This window comes from Brachyistius frenatus, unplaced genomic scaffold, assembly GCF_029030835.1.
Source record: "Brachyistius frenatus isolate BFR_SWC_R1_liver_20210118 unplaced genomic scaffold, ASM2903083v1 Contig_12, whole genome shotgun sequence".
In the NCBI taxonomy this organism is placed as follows: Eukaryota; Metazoa; Chordata; class Actinopteri; family Embiotocidae; genus Brachyistius; species Brachyistius frenatus.
Genome location: NW_027210611.1, coordinates 4,040,987 through 4,057,357, shown reverse-complemented (window position 1 = coordinate 4,057,357; position 16,371 = coordinate 4,040,987). Strand labels below are relative to the sequence as shown.

The window sequence follows — 16,371 nt, the reverse complement described above, 5'->3', positions numbered from 1 at the left end:
AGTGTGTTTGTATGTGAGGAAGATGCATGGAAAGTGCGTGAGAAGAGCAGAGGAATACATGTGTGCGCAGAGAGTGTGAGGCAGTGCAAATGAAGCATTTGGCACCGACACAGCGGCATCGTTAAACACATCACATTCCAGCTTCTCTGCACAACTTGGCACATTAGTCCATTCTACCGAAGTTGGTTCTTGCCTCTCTAATGCAACTACACCATGGTAACAAGGGGGCTTCAGACAAAGCTGCGTGCGGCTGACGTCACCAGGAATTCATTCTATTGTCTTGATAACCAGAGTGTTGATGAACTTATGCGCCACCATGCTAATCTATTTTTTTTTTTTTTTTTTTTTTGCGGCACTTGTGAAAACTCTCACGGGAGTCGGTGTTGAAAATAGAGCGATGTGAAGGTTCTGTGCTGCTAGACATGAGAAGATTTGTGTCCCTTTAAAACTGGCTGTAGTTCATGAGAATCTGTTTGAGATCTTTGTTTTGTACACAGCAGTGTTAACCTGGTGTCACTAAAGAACAAGTTGTGATTATAAACAAAATGTGCTGTCGAAGTCTTGCTCAGTCTTGTTTGGTAATCTGAGGAAAATAGAAAGTTTGCTTCAAACTTTTACCATGACAACATATGGATATTTGCTGTATATATTTTAAATTGTGTTGTGCGGTTTGTTAAAGTTGCTGCAGTCTAACTTCATGCAGATGACTATGTGTTATGTGAAAGTAGTCTCTTGGGTCATCGCCCAACTTCAACACTCGCCTCGGCTTTTCTCTGTTTTGGTGTCTTTTCAGCTCATTTTTGTGCTTTTACAGACTTTAAGTTAACGAGCTCAGATAAGCTTACACAAAACTGCCCAGCAACTATTGGCAGAGATCATAAAATGATCAAATAGTGAACATAGTGGCATACATGTATTTACTTAACATTTAAACTATATTTATCACAAGATGTTAATAGTGTATACATCAGTCCATATGTTAATTTGCAAGTTTTTTTTTCAAGCATTTCTTTGCAAGAGACATGCAAGCTGAAGCACACAACAGGAAATGTTTGAGTCCATGCACACCAGGTACTCTATTTATGCTTGAAATTTCTGTCAAGTTTGGAACTTTTTTCCAGACGTCTCCTTTTAACCGATTCCAAAACATCCTAAACCAACTTCTCCTTATCAGCCTGGTCAGTAACCAATAATACGGATGCAGCATAGTTTCAACATGGTACACTTGTAACAAAACAGAATTTTTTTTTCTTTGGTTGAACTGAGGGCCACTGTAAACTCAGCGCTATTATTATAACATAAGACACAGTTAATACGTGGTCGTGTGTTGCACACATTGCTTATCTGAATGATTTGATTTTATTGATAAAGAGGAGGAAAGCCTCAAGGTTTATAGTGGCACAGGAGATGAAAAACAGGAAGAGAAATGCTGCAAATGATTTCCTTTAAAAAAGAAAAAAAAATGCATTAAAATCTCCACTAAAACATTTTATAATCCCAAAGAAAAATAGACTTTAGATTGTAAGATTACATGACTATATTCTCTTACCTTTAAAAAACTGCCTCAATCACATGTGGCCTTTATCGCGGCCATACTACCTACAAGCATGGCAGTTGTCATGGTAACCTACAAGTGTCACAATCAATTGCTCACTGGGCCTAGGTCTGCACACCATTTTACCAAACACCTCCTCTGAAGCGTGACTCCTAAGCGCCGATACCTCATTGCCTGGCTGGACTCCTTGTGTTTTCTCCTCTATTAAACTCTGAATCTCAACTGTAGCCTGCAGCCTCAGCTCAGAGTCCAACTAAGGTGTTTTGTCATGTGTTAGGCTTATTATCTTTATGTTTCTGTTGGTGTGTTACAAGGCTCATGTGGAGAAAAACAATTTGAACTTTTCAGCTCATCTAATCGGTACTGAACATTCAGGCTCTGATCTTTATGCAGACATGAAGTCTTTTTTGTTGTTGCTTTTTGTTTAATCCAATTGAACCATTTCTTTTGATTCATCTTCTCTTCAATTTATGTCAGAATTTGTCTTTGTGAAATTCAGTTTTTTTCTGGGTGCCAATTTTGAACAAAGCATGTTTAAAAACAAAAGTTGCAATTAATGGCAAGCTCTTTTGTCTGTTTTTTCTTAATTGCTGTCGACACTTGATTCTTGATCTTTTCCTGGAGTATTGTTCCCCGAACATGCCTGATCCGCCAGCCTGTTGCTCACAGCATCAGTTTAAGTTGTTGTGATTAAAGTCTGGAAACTCTGTTCACATGAAGGTTTGCCCAGCCACTCTGAAGGGCGGACCAATCAGCGACCAGTGGAGGTAGCTAAGTGCGATGATGTTTAGGTCAAGCACTTGTTTCTAAATGTAGTTTGAACAATGGCGGCAGAGGTGATAAAGCAATACGAACATTTGTAGCAATGCTAGCAAATATTGAGGATTTGAACCAGACCAAGAACATTGCCTAACACACACAAAAAAAAAGTCTTTAATGTACTGACATGATGTTGCACTGTGCTCACACCGAGGGAGGGTCTCTTGTTTACAGCTTAGTGAGATTTGGCGCAGAACATGCCATATGTTGGTTAATGCCAATTGGTAAAAGGCAGCTCCAATAGTTTCGAAATGAACACGAGGTCTACGACCATTAAGATACACAAACGATCCCCAATGGCGCATGGCCAGACCCATATATTCACAGTGAATTTGACTTTGTTAGTCTAATACCAGACTATGAGAAATCTCTTTTATTTTTATGTTCATTGGGAAGTGAAGAAATATACACTCTTGAATTTTCTCTACTAAAACCTAAAACTATTTTGCCTTCTCTGGCATGAAAATTAAACTTCAATAGATAACAATAAAGGGTCTTATCTTCAATAGCACATCTAAAACAAACACAATTAGTGATGAATTACGATAAACTCACAAAATACACACCATGTAGACACGGTGTGTATAGATTTGTTAGTAAAAATATTGCTTGTTTTAAGAATATTTGAAGTCTATAAATATATATAAATATAATAATCTGGGATTACACAGGGTGCTTTTCTTTATAGATATAAATATAATATATACAAAATTTCCCCTCGGGGATTAATAAAGTAACTACCTAACCTAACAGGAGAAGTTGGTAACATGTCAACACTCTGCCTGTAAATATCACCCCTCAGACATCTGGGATTAAAGAAAATCCTCACTGACCTTCTCTACCTAAATCATGTTTGTATTTGTATTTTTTGCAGACTCTATAATAGAGCAGTTTACAACATTATTGTATGAGTTAAGAGAAAAATGTACCAAATTTAACCTTGTAAATTGATATATGATGTAACCTTACCAGACAATTAAACCAGTCCTGGATTTTCAGCACTCCCTTCTTCTTCCCACATATTAGACTGAATACAAGGTTATTTGGTCAGACAATAAGCATGTAATTGCTATGAAGTTACATTTGTTGCAAGACAGTGCAAAAATAAGGCTGTACAGGTTGGCTAAAGATGCTCTTGAAAGGGCTGCATGTCAGTCAGAAAGCTTCAGACCACCTCCCTTGATAATTACCTGATGCAGGATTGGTCAACATGTTCTCATCTCTGGGAGTTAAATATTGTCATCTTGTCACAACTCACTGGCATCTCAAAAGACACACACAAGGTGCCTGAGGTTTAGGCAGAAAAAAACAACACATCGTTGGGTTTAGATAAAGATCACAGATTGGGTTAAAATAAGTAATTTTATGAGTAGCGTTATGTACGTCACCTCAATTAAATATGTTATTATTTGAAAATAACTTCACTACTACTCTCTTTTTTTGTCCATTTTATAGTAAACTACCAAGTGTAATGCTATGAATGGCTTCCTACAGATAATGTGCTCAGTCATAGCCATATTTAAGCGATATCACAAAACCCTCTCTGTCTCTTCACTCAACCTTCCAGAAAGGCCGTTCAAAACTACTATGCCTGCTTTTGATTTCCGATGTGGTCGAACAACATGTCGTACAAACTGCTAATTTTAAGTGCAACCCTCCCTCCCCCTTTGATTATCTTTCCAATAGTAACTCTGAGGCTGTTTCTTGCTGTGCCTGTCTGCTTGTTTGGCATGGAAAGAAAAGCAGCTAAAAGCAGGAGGGCACACTATCAAACATCATTGTGGTGAAGTCACACACAAGCTTTATACACACTTATTTTTGTTTCCATGGTGAGACCACAATGCTGTTTTTCTATCTTCTTTTCTTTCCTCTGATGACATGCATATTGAAACTTTGTTTAAATTGGTAAAAAAAAAGAAAAAGAAAAGAAAAAGAAAACCTTTGCTGCAAATCAGCTCGTAGTTTTTAACGCCGTCGTTTTGTTACGATAATGGCTGTCAAACTCCATGTCCCCAGATTGTGATGCAGGAAGACATTTTTTTTTTTTAACAAGCAGTGGTCCTTGTACACTGGCCTTTAAGTGTATAATTTTTCATGTGGTTTCTTAGTATACATACTAACAATAGATAAGACTTAAATCTATGCAATTGATGTTTTTTTGTAATGCTTTTTAAGTTTTTGCTCCCCTATTAGTATGGTCTAGAGCAGTAAACAGGACATTTTCCAGGAGGGTGGTGAAACAAACCACGAATCAGGAACACAGAGTTGATTAAACCAGACAAGTCTTTGGTTTCCCAACAATAATTTGTTCAAGTGAAATCAGAGTAGGTTCATTCTGATCAAACCTTGCTCACTGTGAATATTAAAACTCGTCAGTCTCCTATTTCTCTTCAGTGTATCAACACATATTACTAAATATGTAAGCACAATGCAGACACACTTTTTTGGAAAACACCAGCACATCAGTGGCAGACAGTGAAGTTTAAGTGAAAAAACAAAACACTGACAGCGTCAACACCTAAGTTTCCAGCACTAGTTGTACCAAACATGGTGCGCACAGCCAACACTTAAGACTTAAGCTTCCCAAATTCTTCCCAAGAGAGAATGCAAACTCACAATACAAAAGGCAGAAGCTCAAGCAATCAAAACCTTCACCCTACAAACCCCACTGTTGGAACACTAACTTTTGTATCTAACCTTGTTCCTCCTCTTACATTTATTTATTTACGCACACAATCTGAGGATAATCTCATAAATGCTATAAGCTAAAATGAAACTCTATTCCTTCAATGAAAGGAAGATGACGAAGGGTCTGTATTATGTGCTAGTGGAAGAAACTCACTACTGAGGCCTACAAAGTTACACGTACAATGCAGACTGAAATGCTGAACAAACACCTTAAGCTTCTTCGAAGCTTGTAAATGTTCTTTCACAAACACAAATGGAAAATGCAGTCGCCACATAAAGACGGCAGACTCCAGATCACAAAGGCAAAACTATAAATACAGTCCCTGGATCAAAAATTAAAGGTGGGTGGACAAGTGTAGATGATGTTAATTACAATAACAGAATATTAAAACATTTTGTCACTGCTTTTTCGGTGAGAATTATAATTGCATGAATTTGTCTTAATTTGACAGCAAACAGGACTGTGTCCCAATTGGAAAAAGGGTTTCAGGAAATTGATGGTTCTTGATGGCAGATATCTGCAGGATGTGGTAGAAGGTAATTTTCTTTTTTATGATCCTCACAGTTAGTGTCAAAAAGCCAATGGATATGTGGCATTGTTCTCCCAGGAGTTGAGATATCAACAGGCTGCAGCTACCAAGCCTTGAGGATGCAGATGCCTTGAATTTAGTCCAACTGTGGGCCAGAATGAAAGGATCAGACATCTGAGGTCCTCAGCAACGTTGTAGGGGTGCAATCACCTTCCAACTACAGAGCATTTTTTTGTTGTTACAAAATCTGACTTAATTAGTGCAAATTTATTGCTCAGTTTAGACTTAAGATGAATCGGTGAAGTGTGGAAGGAGGATTGTTCAGAACAGTCATTGTAATTAGTTGCAGTGACTTACAAAATGTAGCTTTTCACAGAAGCCGTCTCCATCTTCAGAAATGTGAAAAATGCATTTCCATATTTCAGAAACCGTTTTTATGGTATTTGACATGTAAAGTAAATAGAACACACAAGAGCAAATCAAAGGGAACAAATATCCAAGAAAAAGGTGAAACTATATTTAAAAATCAACTGTAAATCCTAAAGAATTTGAAGGTACAATTGCTTTAAACAGTCTAAAGCAGTCAGCAGGAAATTTTCTCGGAGGGTGGTGTAACAAACCACGAATCAGGAACTCAAAGTTGATTGAACTAGACAAGTCATTGGTTTCCCAACAGGACTTTGTTCAAGTGAAATAACTGTAGGTTAATTCTGATTAAAGCTTGCTCACCATGAATATTAAAACGCATTGTCATTTCAGCACTCAAAACATTTTGATTTGTCAGCTTCCCATTTCACTTCAGTGTGTCAACAAATATTACTGAATGTGTATGCAGGCTGCAGACACGCTTTTTGGAAAACAGCAGCAGTGACAAACAGTGGAGTTTAAGTGGGGGCAAAAAAAAACCAGTGTTGACACTTTAGTGTCCAGCATTAGAAATGTAGTGCACATAATCAACACTCACCAGACTTGAGCTTCATAAGTAGATAGCAACACAGAGGAGAGAATGCAAACGCACAACCCAAGAGGTCAGCAGAAGAAGCAATACAAAATCAATTAAAAAAAGCCAATTAAAAAAAGTCAAGATAATAAACAGGAGGTTGTTCACTATCACACAAAAAGGCAACTGAAACACATGGAGCTGGTTGGGGTGGTAGCCAAAGGTTCAGGTTAAAAATCATAAAAGGATTATTAGGCATGCAAATCTTCCACAAAAAGAACAGAGAGAGAAAACAGAGAAGACAAAATGAAAAACTGACTGTAAGAGTGGGGAAAAACAGACTAAATGCACAAGGGAGAGGAGGACAACAAGGGACAGCTGAAACTAATCATGGCTGTGCAGACAATTAGACAAGAAGGAAACATGCAATGGCAGCAAATGAAGTAAACCAAGACACAGGGTCAGTGACTACAACATAAAACAGGAAACCCAACAAACTAAAAGGAAGAACCATGACAGATAGTAGATGGACGGCATGTTTTTCTGTGGTATATTTTGTCATCTGTAATCTAATGACTGTAAGGCCTGCGTGGCAGCAAAAGAATGTCTTCAAATGTCTATTTACTACAATAAGATGTTAATTTTAAGACAAAAATTATAAATGTGGAATTGCTGACTAACACATGAAACACAAGAAACTCCAGATCACAAGGACAAAACTAGAAATGCAGTCACAGGAACGTTACACACTCACAGAATTTAAAGGTGGGTGGACAAGTGTAGATGATTACATTAACAGAATATTAAAGCATTTTGCCACTGCTTTTTCAGTCCCAATAGAATTAAAATTGCATGAACTAGTCTTAATTTAAAAGCAAAAAGGATTTTGGTGGCCCAGTTAGAGGGTTTTAGAAAACGGTGTATCAGATGGTTCTTTGATGGCAGATATCTGCAGGATGTGGTGGAAGGTAATTTTCTTTTTTTTTATCATACTCACAGTTAGCGTTACAAAGGCCAGAGAAATGGGGCATCGTTCTCCCAAGAGTTCAGACATCAACGGGCTGCAGGTACTAATAAGCCTTGAGGATGCAGGTGCCATGAATTTCAGCAATGTTTTATGGGTGCAATCGCCTTCAAACTATGCATTTTTTTGTTACAAATTGTGACTCAATCGGTGCAAATTTATTGCTAAGTTTTGACGCAAATTAAATCTTAGAAGTGTTGAAGGAGGACTGTTCAAAAGAGTCGGAGGAATTAGTTGACGTAAACTACAAAATGTAGCTTTCCACAGGAATATAAAAGCCGTCTCTGTCTTCACCTGCACATTAATGCACCGAAATGACTTCTTAGTCACCGTTTCCTTCCTTTACTGGGACACTATGGAAATTTTGCGAGTATAACCAATTACACGGGGAAAGTCTACAATATAATTCTCTGACCATGTCTTAAACCCCTGCACATAGAATCCTTTCTTGTTAAAACCCAGAGCGCTGCAATTCTGCAGTTTTCTCCTCTGATGAGTTTCACGGTTTGTGTGCAGCAATGGGCACATGTGATTGGACAATAAATGCTCCAATAAAAGGTAGACCTCTCTGATAGCCTGACAAACCAGTCTCTTCATTGTTGTAAGTAAAAACATTTTTTTTGGGGGGGGGGCAAAACAAAAACAAAATAAATACAGACTAGATGAATCCTCTGCAAACCTCTTTTGGCAGATTTTTCTTCCATTCTTCTTTGATCTCTGTTCATGAATCCAAATGTACCTGATATTGGTATGAAGATATTACAGTCCCACCCTCTGATAATGTATAATTAACATAAGCGTCGTAGTGGTGGATGTAGGAAGGCCTTGAGCTGGGTTGAGCCAGTAGCACTCAGTGTCTGGGTTTATAGTCTTAGAGACGGTCTATCAAGGCGAACGTGCTCCACTCCTCCTTCAGCTTTAACTCTGTCCTTAACAGAATTTAGTAATTTTCTAAATTATCACCATGACACAATTCAAGCTCTTGAGGAAAAAAAAAAAAAAAGCATTTGACTCTGTTGTTAGAGAGGAACTTTTCTATTGAGTCTTAGTCTGAGATTTTAGAGGCAGCATCTAGTGGCCACAAGAGGAACTACATCTTGAGGCACTGAAACATTGCCCTCAGTATTTATAAGGTACTGCACTATAGTTTGTGTTGGTGTGCAGTACCTAATGGACCAGTTCATATGATCTCAGCATCTACTTCTGAGCATGACATGTGTTACAACAGAAACCGGGCACAGCGGTTAGTAATAGTGAAGAGTTAGTGATTTGGTGTGCATTTCTTTTAGTCCTGATGCTGCAGCTCAGCCAGGTCAAAGTTCAACAAGCTCTTCTCTCATAAATATAGATCGCTTCACCTTTGATCAGATTAATTAACTCCACCCAGGGTAAATATTAGTAATTTTAACACTGCGGCTGACTGAATTATTTGGTTGTTCTGCACAGGTTTTACATACTGAGTGCAGTGTTTAGTGGGCAGGAATTTACAGCGGGGCTCCAATCTCAGAAGTGACAGCAACAATTATAGTACCTTCACAATCATTTAAATCACACTTCAAGGCATTTCCAGGGTTTATGTTGCAGTAAATTATCTTTCTGACTCTTCTGTCTGACTAAAAAAAATAATAAAATAGAACGATAAACATAGATAAGCAAACCAGTGAGGGGCAGGATTTTGAGAGTCTCATTTACATTAATCATGCAGCATGTAGGATAAACGGTAATTATCTGAACTAATGACCTGAAGGGCACAACTTATTCTCAAAACACAGATTCGGATGTAGGAATGTTTATTAGCAGTAGTTAAGACTAATATATGATCAGTGTGTACACATGGTGTATTTGTTTGACTTCTGGAATTGACAAATATGCATTTACATTTTGTAGAAAGTTTTTAGCTTTTGTGGTGTTTGACACATGTAAGAAAATAGAACAAATACAAACAAATCAAAGAACAAATCTAAGAGAACAAAATACATTTACAAAATAAAAAATAAAATTAAAAAAAAAGGGGAAACTACATTTAAAAGTAACTGAATGCAGAAGAGTTTGAAGGTAGGATTCTTCATAAACAGTTTTCTGCTGCCTTTGTTACATTTCTTTTTGTTTGATCTGTTTTTCCTCCAGTGGCAAATGAAGATGCAGAGAGCTCCGCCAGACCTCAGGCCAGTTTTGCACGTAAGTGTGATATGCACTCTATTAGTTACTTAACTTCAGATGATTTCACCTGTCAGATTAAAGCATTTAGGGGTCATTTTACCAAGAATTAATGAGATTTTAGTGTCAGAAATTTCCACTCACCTCCATGAACTGGAGATGAATGGATGTTGAAATGAAAATGTTGCTGAAGCTTAAAAATCCATGTTGAAACTAGATTTTCCAGAAACAATTTCACCGGTATTAACAATACTTCATATACCTCTGTCAACATGAGGAAAAGTGTACTACTGAAGGTAAATAGAAGAGAGAAAAAAACAGTCCACTTAAATGAACAAATATAATCTTTTCAGTGTATTCCAGAAGATGCTTTACTTATTCATAGAACTATAATTTCAAATATACGATACAGTAATTGGTGACATCATGGGATTTAAAAATGGTTTTTGAGCTGATGAAGGCTGATAAAACTTCCTCAATAGTAACATTGCTGTGTTGAAAGGGAATTACGTTTAAAGAGCCTCCGCCACTGACAGCGTTCGTCCACATGGGGGCAGTATAACAGAGGCACTCAATCTTTACTCCCTTTAACTGAGTTCTGAGAGCTACTGTGTGCACTCCACTGTATGACACAAGTTATTCACCATTTCTTTTTTTATCAACAAAGTGACATCAGGAAGGAAAATGAAAGCTTGCCTTATGATACTGTAACCAAATGACTGTAACACCACGAAGGCTTTTCTTGTCTTTTATTTTGCAGGTTCAAAGTCCCAGAGTGCTTTGTGGAATGCCATCACGGCGGGGATGGGGATCAAAGGCAAAGAGCAGAAGGCCCCCCTGAATGACCCGCGAAGTCCTGAGGAGATCCTGGCTGACGATCTTCCTACAACAGACGAACCAGATGCCACAGAGAAAACTGCCATCAGGTTTGCTGCTGTCAGCCCAAAAATGGTTAACCGTTTATTATGTGTTAATTATCATGAAGTGAATCCCGTGTCAGGCTGCAGCGCGACATCGACAGCCATGTCCAGCTCATTATCTTACCGAGGAGTAATTTGGATTCAGTCGATACACCTTTTTCAGGGGTACTAGATAGACCAGAAACGAGGCGATGTTTACAATTTGGCTTCATTCTGCATTTTGTATTGTATTTTTGGATCAGTGTAAACTTGATTATCAACATGGCAAGATTTGAAGTTGAACTCTGCTTGGGTTTTATGGAGAAGATGGTCTTCTGTATGACATTTCGCATTCTTGATACACACACACACACACACACACACACACACACACACACACACACACACACACACACACACACACACACACACACACACACACACACACACACACACACACACACACACGGTGGTGATTGCTATGTATGGTTGCTGACCTCAAGAGACGTGGCCATGATTGATTCCACCTTGATAACAAGGACTTCAAACCGCCATTAACATAATTTGTTGTCACTTTTAGAATATTAAATGTCTTTTAACGCCTGATTCCAATTAACCTTGATGGCTCTGGAGACCGTTACAAATGCCGCGGGTGGCAAAGAGTGAGCATTTGTCAGAGGATACTAAAAATGCACCCACTACTCGATAACAAGCTTTTGATAACATGCAAAACAGACCGAGCGCTATGGCAGGCCGATTTACACTGCTTTTTATTTTTCCGTTTCAGCAAGTGTGTACAGCAATCATTGACCGAGATGCACAATTTGTGGGCTGCTTGGTATGAGATTGTGGAAATCCCACCCATGCATTGTTTTTCTTTTTTTGTATTTCCTCTTTCCAAAGTCAAACTGCAGCATCACATGCTTCTTCTCCGGTGTTTCTCTACGCTATCTTCAATTACAGTGGTGTTGTTGTCTGCCACGGTCTCCCTCTCCAGAACACAGATTCTTTTATTTTTTTTCTAGAGTTGGGTGGTGAAAAGGAGAAAGTGATTTCCCACTTGACTGGACAGAGCCTATTCCTTCATTTAAAAGCTATAGCCCAGACTTAAAAAATAAAAAAAATAAAAAAAAAAAACACAGCCAGTGCAGGGGCAGCTAATAGCACTCTCGCCTTCCTCAGAGGAAACAGTTCATTTGTCCTTGAAGACACTGACTTATTTCAGTGGCGTATATTAAGCCATAGATTTATCTGTAATCAGTGAGGGGAACGACCGCCAAGCGTGAGGCAAACGCAGCAAAATCTTTGGCTGAGGATGAATAATTTGCATAACTGTCTATTCGCCAGCAAGGGAATGATTCATTTCAGTGCCAGTTTAAATAAAAGTAAAATATGCTAACAAATACTCCAATATCTTGTTTATTAGAATTCATTTGGCAGTGAATGATTTATTCCAGCTGATGAATGATGTCTTAAGAAGAGGGGGATACATGGATTTGAAATATCATTCACACTCCTCAAATGACTGTGATTTTTCCTTAAACCTTTGTCAGGGAAATCCCTCTAAAGTAAGAGGATGTCTTTGGCTGTGCCATCAGTGGTTAATAAAGGGCAAATCCACAGGGACTCGCAGGGATCTACAAATGAAAAACAAGTGGCAGGAATACAGTAGAGGGTGATTAAATGGCCGTGCAACGAGCAGTAATCCATAAAATGATGTGACCCCAGTGTCTCCTCGGAGGCCAGTTATCCTCCAGGTGATGATAATTAGATTTTATTGGAGAATGGAGAGGGATCCCATGACGTGGAGCAGGCAGGATTGGAGTGAGTGAGTTAAAGCACACGAGGCGTCGACTGTCATAAATTGGATTTGAATGGAGGTAAAAGTCAGCTGAGGTCCAGGTGGATGGAATGAAATTTATTTTCCGGTTAACTCCGTTAGTTCACAAAGCGACTTATTTACCTTTTTTCGGATCAGCTGAAAGGCAGCCCGATGCTTTAGAGACGCGGCTGCTGCTGAAATTGTTTTAGGATTACAGCTGCCGTTGAAACACAATTGAATGCGTGCTTAGTCAAACAGAAAACACACACACAGTGAAGGACTAAAAAACAATATGGAGCCATTAGTGTATAATCACATGCTGACTCATCTGCTGGGCTGCTGTCATGCTGTTGTTTCTGCTCATTAGGGATGCCTTATGCGTTTTCAAGCACTGGCCACCAATTGAATAGGTTACACTGTCTCTTCATGCAACCTGTGGCGTTTATTGAATGAAACTTGTCATCATTTAACTTAAGTCACATCACCTGCAATTTGCTTCTTGCAGCTTAATATATGCAGTGCTATTTATAGTCAGTTTGACGAGTTGCTATTGCATAATTTTTTACTAATTGCTTTATACTAAACACAAGTTCAATTGGAAATTTAATTTGACCATTCTCTATTAATGCCATCAAGTGACACCATTTATATTTTAATTGCCACTTCCTGCTGACATTACCTAGATGATTTTGACAGTGCAAACGTTATTTGAATGTGTGATCAGGAGCATCTGTATCATCATTTTAATCAGCACTTTCTTTCCATCCAATTCAATAGTTTCACGGATTGATTGATTGTTTCTATTTAAAATGACGAATTACTGCTACGGAAGCCAAATCTTAAAAGAAACAAAAAAACATGAAACCTATTTCATTCTGGTTACAGATCAGAAAAATATTGCCTTTGCGTTCCACTTTAGTTATTAATACATTAAGATTTTAATGCTGGTGGGGGACTCATCGTGATTAAACTCACATTAAAATCAACATTTCCCGTATTAACATATATTAATAAACTAATTAGAAATAGCGAGGCTGTTAGAAGACAAGGAACAAGAAAAAAAAAAGGTAATCAATGCATAATACATTTTTGATAAGTAATGAGTAATGAAAACAGATTCAATAATGAAAGAAAATATATTTTACTCCACAAAAAAAAAGAGACTGTCAAAACCAAAAATCTGTCTTGTAACAAAAATGGATCAGTTTTTTGAAAATAAGGACTTGTAAGCTTCCAAAGGTGACGAGGGGCTAATGGTGACTTGTGGAAAAAAAATTAAAAAAAATAAAAATAAAATACATACTTTCTCACCACATGTCCACAAAAAAAAGCCGTTTTGCTTTTAACAACATTTAGTTGTAGCATCAGAGCTGGTGCACAAACTGACGTGCAGTGACCAGAATCACTTCAGGCTCACTTACGTTCAGCAGTTAGATTTATCTGACAGGTAATTGGAAGCTGCGTGCCGCCGTGAACTTTGTAGTTGATTAAGTCGGCTGTCTCCATCGTGGCAGCCCACAGGCTCGGAGGCTGACCCCTCCTTTGGCTGCAGCCGCAGGTTCACAGATCCCCACTGACATCCCCTGTGCAGCAACAAGCTCCATCACTGGCCTCACTAGCTGGCTAATGAGCCTCCGCTGGCCAGAGTGACTGGAAGCACACGCGGAGAAAGGCAGAGCTATAGATCAAAATGATCGAGCCGTGACCTCACAGTTATGATGTTAAAGAGCTGTGTCACTGCTGTGGGACGCGTGACGCCATCATTCTGGATGTAACTTCGATGCAATGCTTCGTGTTACTGCCTGCACGGGGTGACTATTTCAAGCAAAAATACTGTTCGATATTTGCTGAGAACTATTTGACTCTTAACTTCACGACATGAGATGATGGCCTTTGTTTGCTCTGCACGTCTAACCGCAGCGGTTACAAGCTGGAGGGCACACAGGGGGGCAGCAGAGGATATCGTCTACGTAGCATAAATTTGCTAAAATGTATGAGACTGTGGACAGAGAATCACCATATATCACAGACTTTTTTTCAGGGAACATTGGAGTCCCTTATTGACTGACAACGGATATACAAGTTAAAACAAGAATCAAACATGTAGACATTGTCACATGGCCTTAATGAAAACTGGCTTTTATGTAAACTTACTTCCAAATTAACCATCTATATTTGGGCATGACCTAATATTGCTGATGATACTTCACAGGGTTGACCTTTGTACAGAGACATTTAAGTCCTCAGTGAGTTTTTTCTCTCTGCTTGGAGTTCATGAAACCTATTTCAAGATTGTTGGATAAAACCCAAAATGTCTAACAAGTGTTATATATAAAAATGCTGTGATTAGAATAATACAATTGTTGCAGTTACACAAAGAGAGGAATCAAGAGCACAACTCTAAGGTTCAAAACAAAAGGTGGATTTAAATCAAACTAAGGTCACAGATACAAAAAACTCAACAGACTAAGACCAAACCGAGGGAGCTAGAAAAAAAAGGTTTCCAGATACAAAAAGTAATGGGAAAAAAAACACAGGGAGCAAACTATGGCCAAGAAACAGAAGAAGTAAAAAAAAAAACAGGCAAGATATTGGCTGAATGCAGAGAAACAGAGACACAAACCGTGATGTGAGAAGGACGTGGACTCATGTCAGAAAGGAGGAGCATGAGGGACAGCTGAAACTAATCAGGGTGGGGTAAAATCACAAAGTTGACAATTATAAGGGCAGGAAGTGAAGAAATAGAAACGACCAGACCTGAAAATTACAAAATAAAACAGGAAACACTAGGGAAAAGGGAGACAAAGGAACCATAAGGAGAAAGACGGGGGTCAAGACATGGACCATGACAAAAGGTTTGTTCAAGCTTATCAATATTACTTATCTGTTACTCATTGGAAAATCCAGAATGTATGATATGCAAATATTTTTCATTCGAAACATTTTAACCGCTGGACACAAGATGTCTACTTCAAAGTTAATTGTTTGTCCCATATGCAGCGTACACAGCTTATGTATGTAGAAACCTAAAGCCTTAAGTGTAAATACACAGAATTGGTTTCCAAACAAGGTGTGATGTCACAAAATGGTACTTATGTACACACATCTTAAACTGCATCTTAAACATCTTAAAAAGGTGAGCACAGAGACTTTCCTTTATGTTTTAATTCCTAACTCTTCTTTGAATCTTTATAATATCATGTTGCATAGTATCATTCTAGCGGATCACATTTTCAAATAGTTTCAAATAAGGTATTTGCTTGTATCCTATTATAGTGAGTTTAAAAATATTTTTTTTGTGTCAAAAACATGTTTTCAACTTTTAAGATATTTTTGATATTGTCACCGACTTAAATTTTTCCAAAAATACATTCAGTGCTGTTAAAATGAAATGAACACCCATCTCAGGGTCTATTTACAACCTTTGAGATGCTTTTAGCTCTTTGGTTAGGTAAACAGTCTGTATTTAGTCCACATAGTTGCCTCCCAAACAGCTTTCACTAATGCCCACAGTTGACTCCTTCTGTAGGTGTCTCCAGCTAATAAGCTTAAAGAACCTACTGTGCTCTACGCGTTCAGGGTCAATGGTAGATAGTAGCTGTGAACCAGGTGTATTTGAGGACAGCTGACCTTTTGACAAGGCAAACTGCCAAACTAGAGTTGAAATGAGGTCAAATACTGGAATTGTATTTAACCGGTGGACAGAAATATGCCCGCAAGGGGAGAGTAATATTGCTCTATGTATTAACGTAAGTAAGCGAGTGTTTGTTAATATGTTGGCCATGCAGGCACATACAAGCTGTTAGTACGTCAGCCTTCTGCTCATTTGAGGTTGCAGCAAGGACAAAACTCGTCGCCCCAATTTATAACTGCATCAAATATGACGTCAAACGCAACATGAGTGTCTTTTGCTAGATAAAACTCTCATTTTCACGTC

General features: G+C 38.3%; 1 protein-coding gene across 5 annotated transcripts in view; it reads left to right on the top strand.

Moving 5' to 3' along the window:
* The window catches only part of pde1cb (phosphodiesterase 1C, calmodulin-dependent b), a 98,937-nt gene that overhangs the window by 12,154 nt on the left and 70,412 nt on the right, over positions 1-16,371 (top strand). For all 5 annotated transcript variants that reach the window (XM_069692338.1, XM_069692336.1, XM_069692334.1 and 2 more), the window contains exons 2-3: positions 9,684-9,734; positions 10,474-10,639. In XM_069692338.1, the coding sequence (XP_069548439.1) occupies positions 9,684-9,734; positions 10,474-10,639 (217 nt within the window). The remainder of the gene's footprint in view (positions 1-9,683; positions 9,735-10,473; positions 10,640-16,371) is intronic.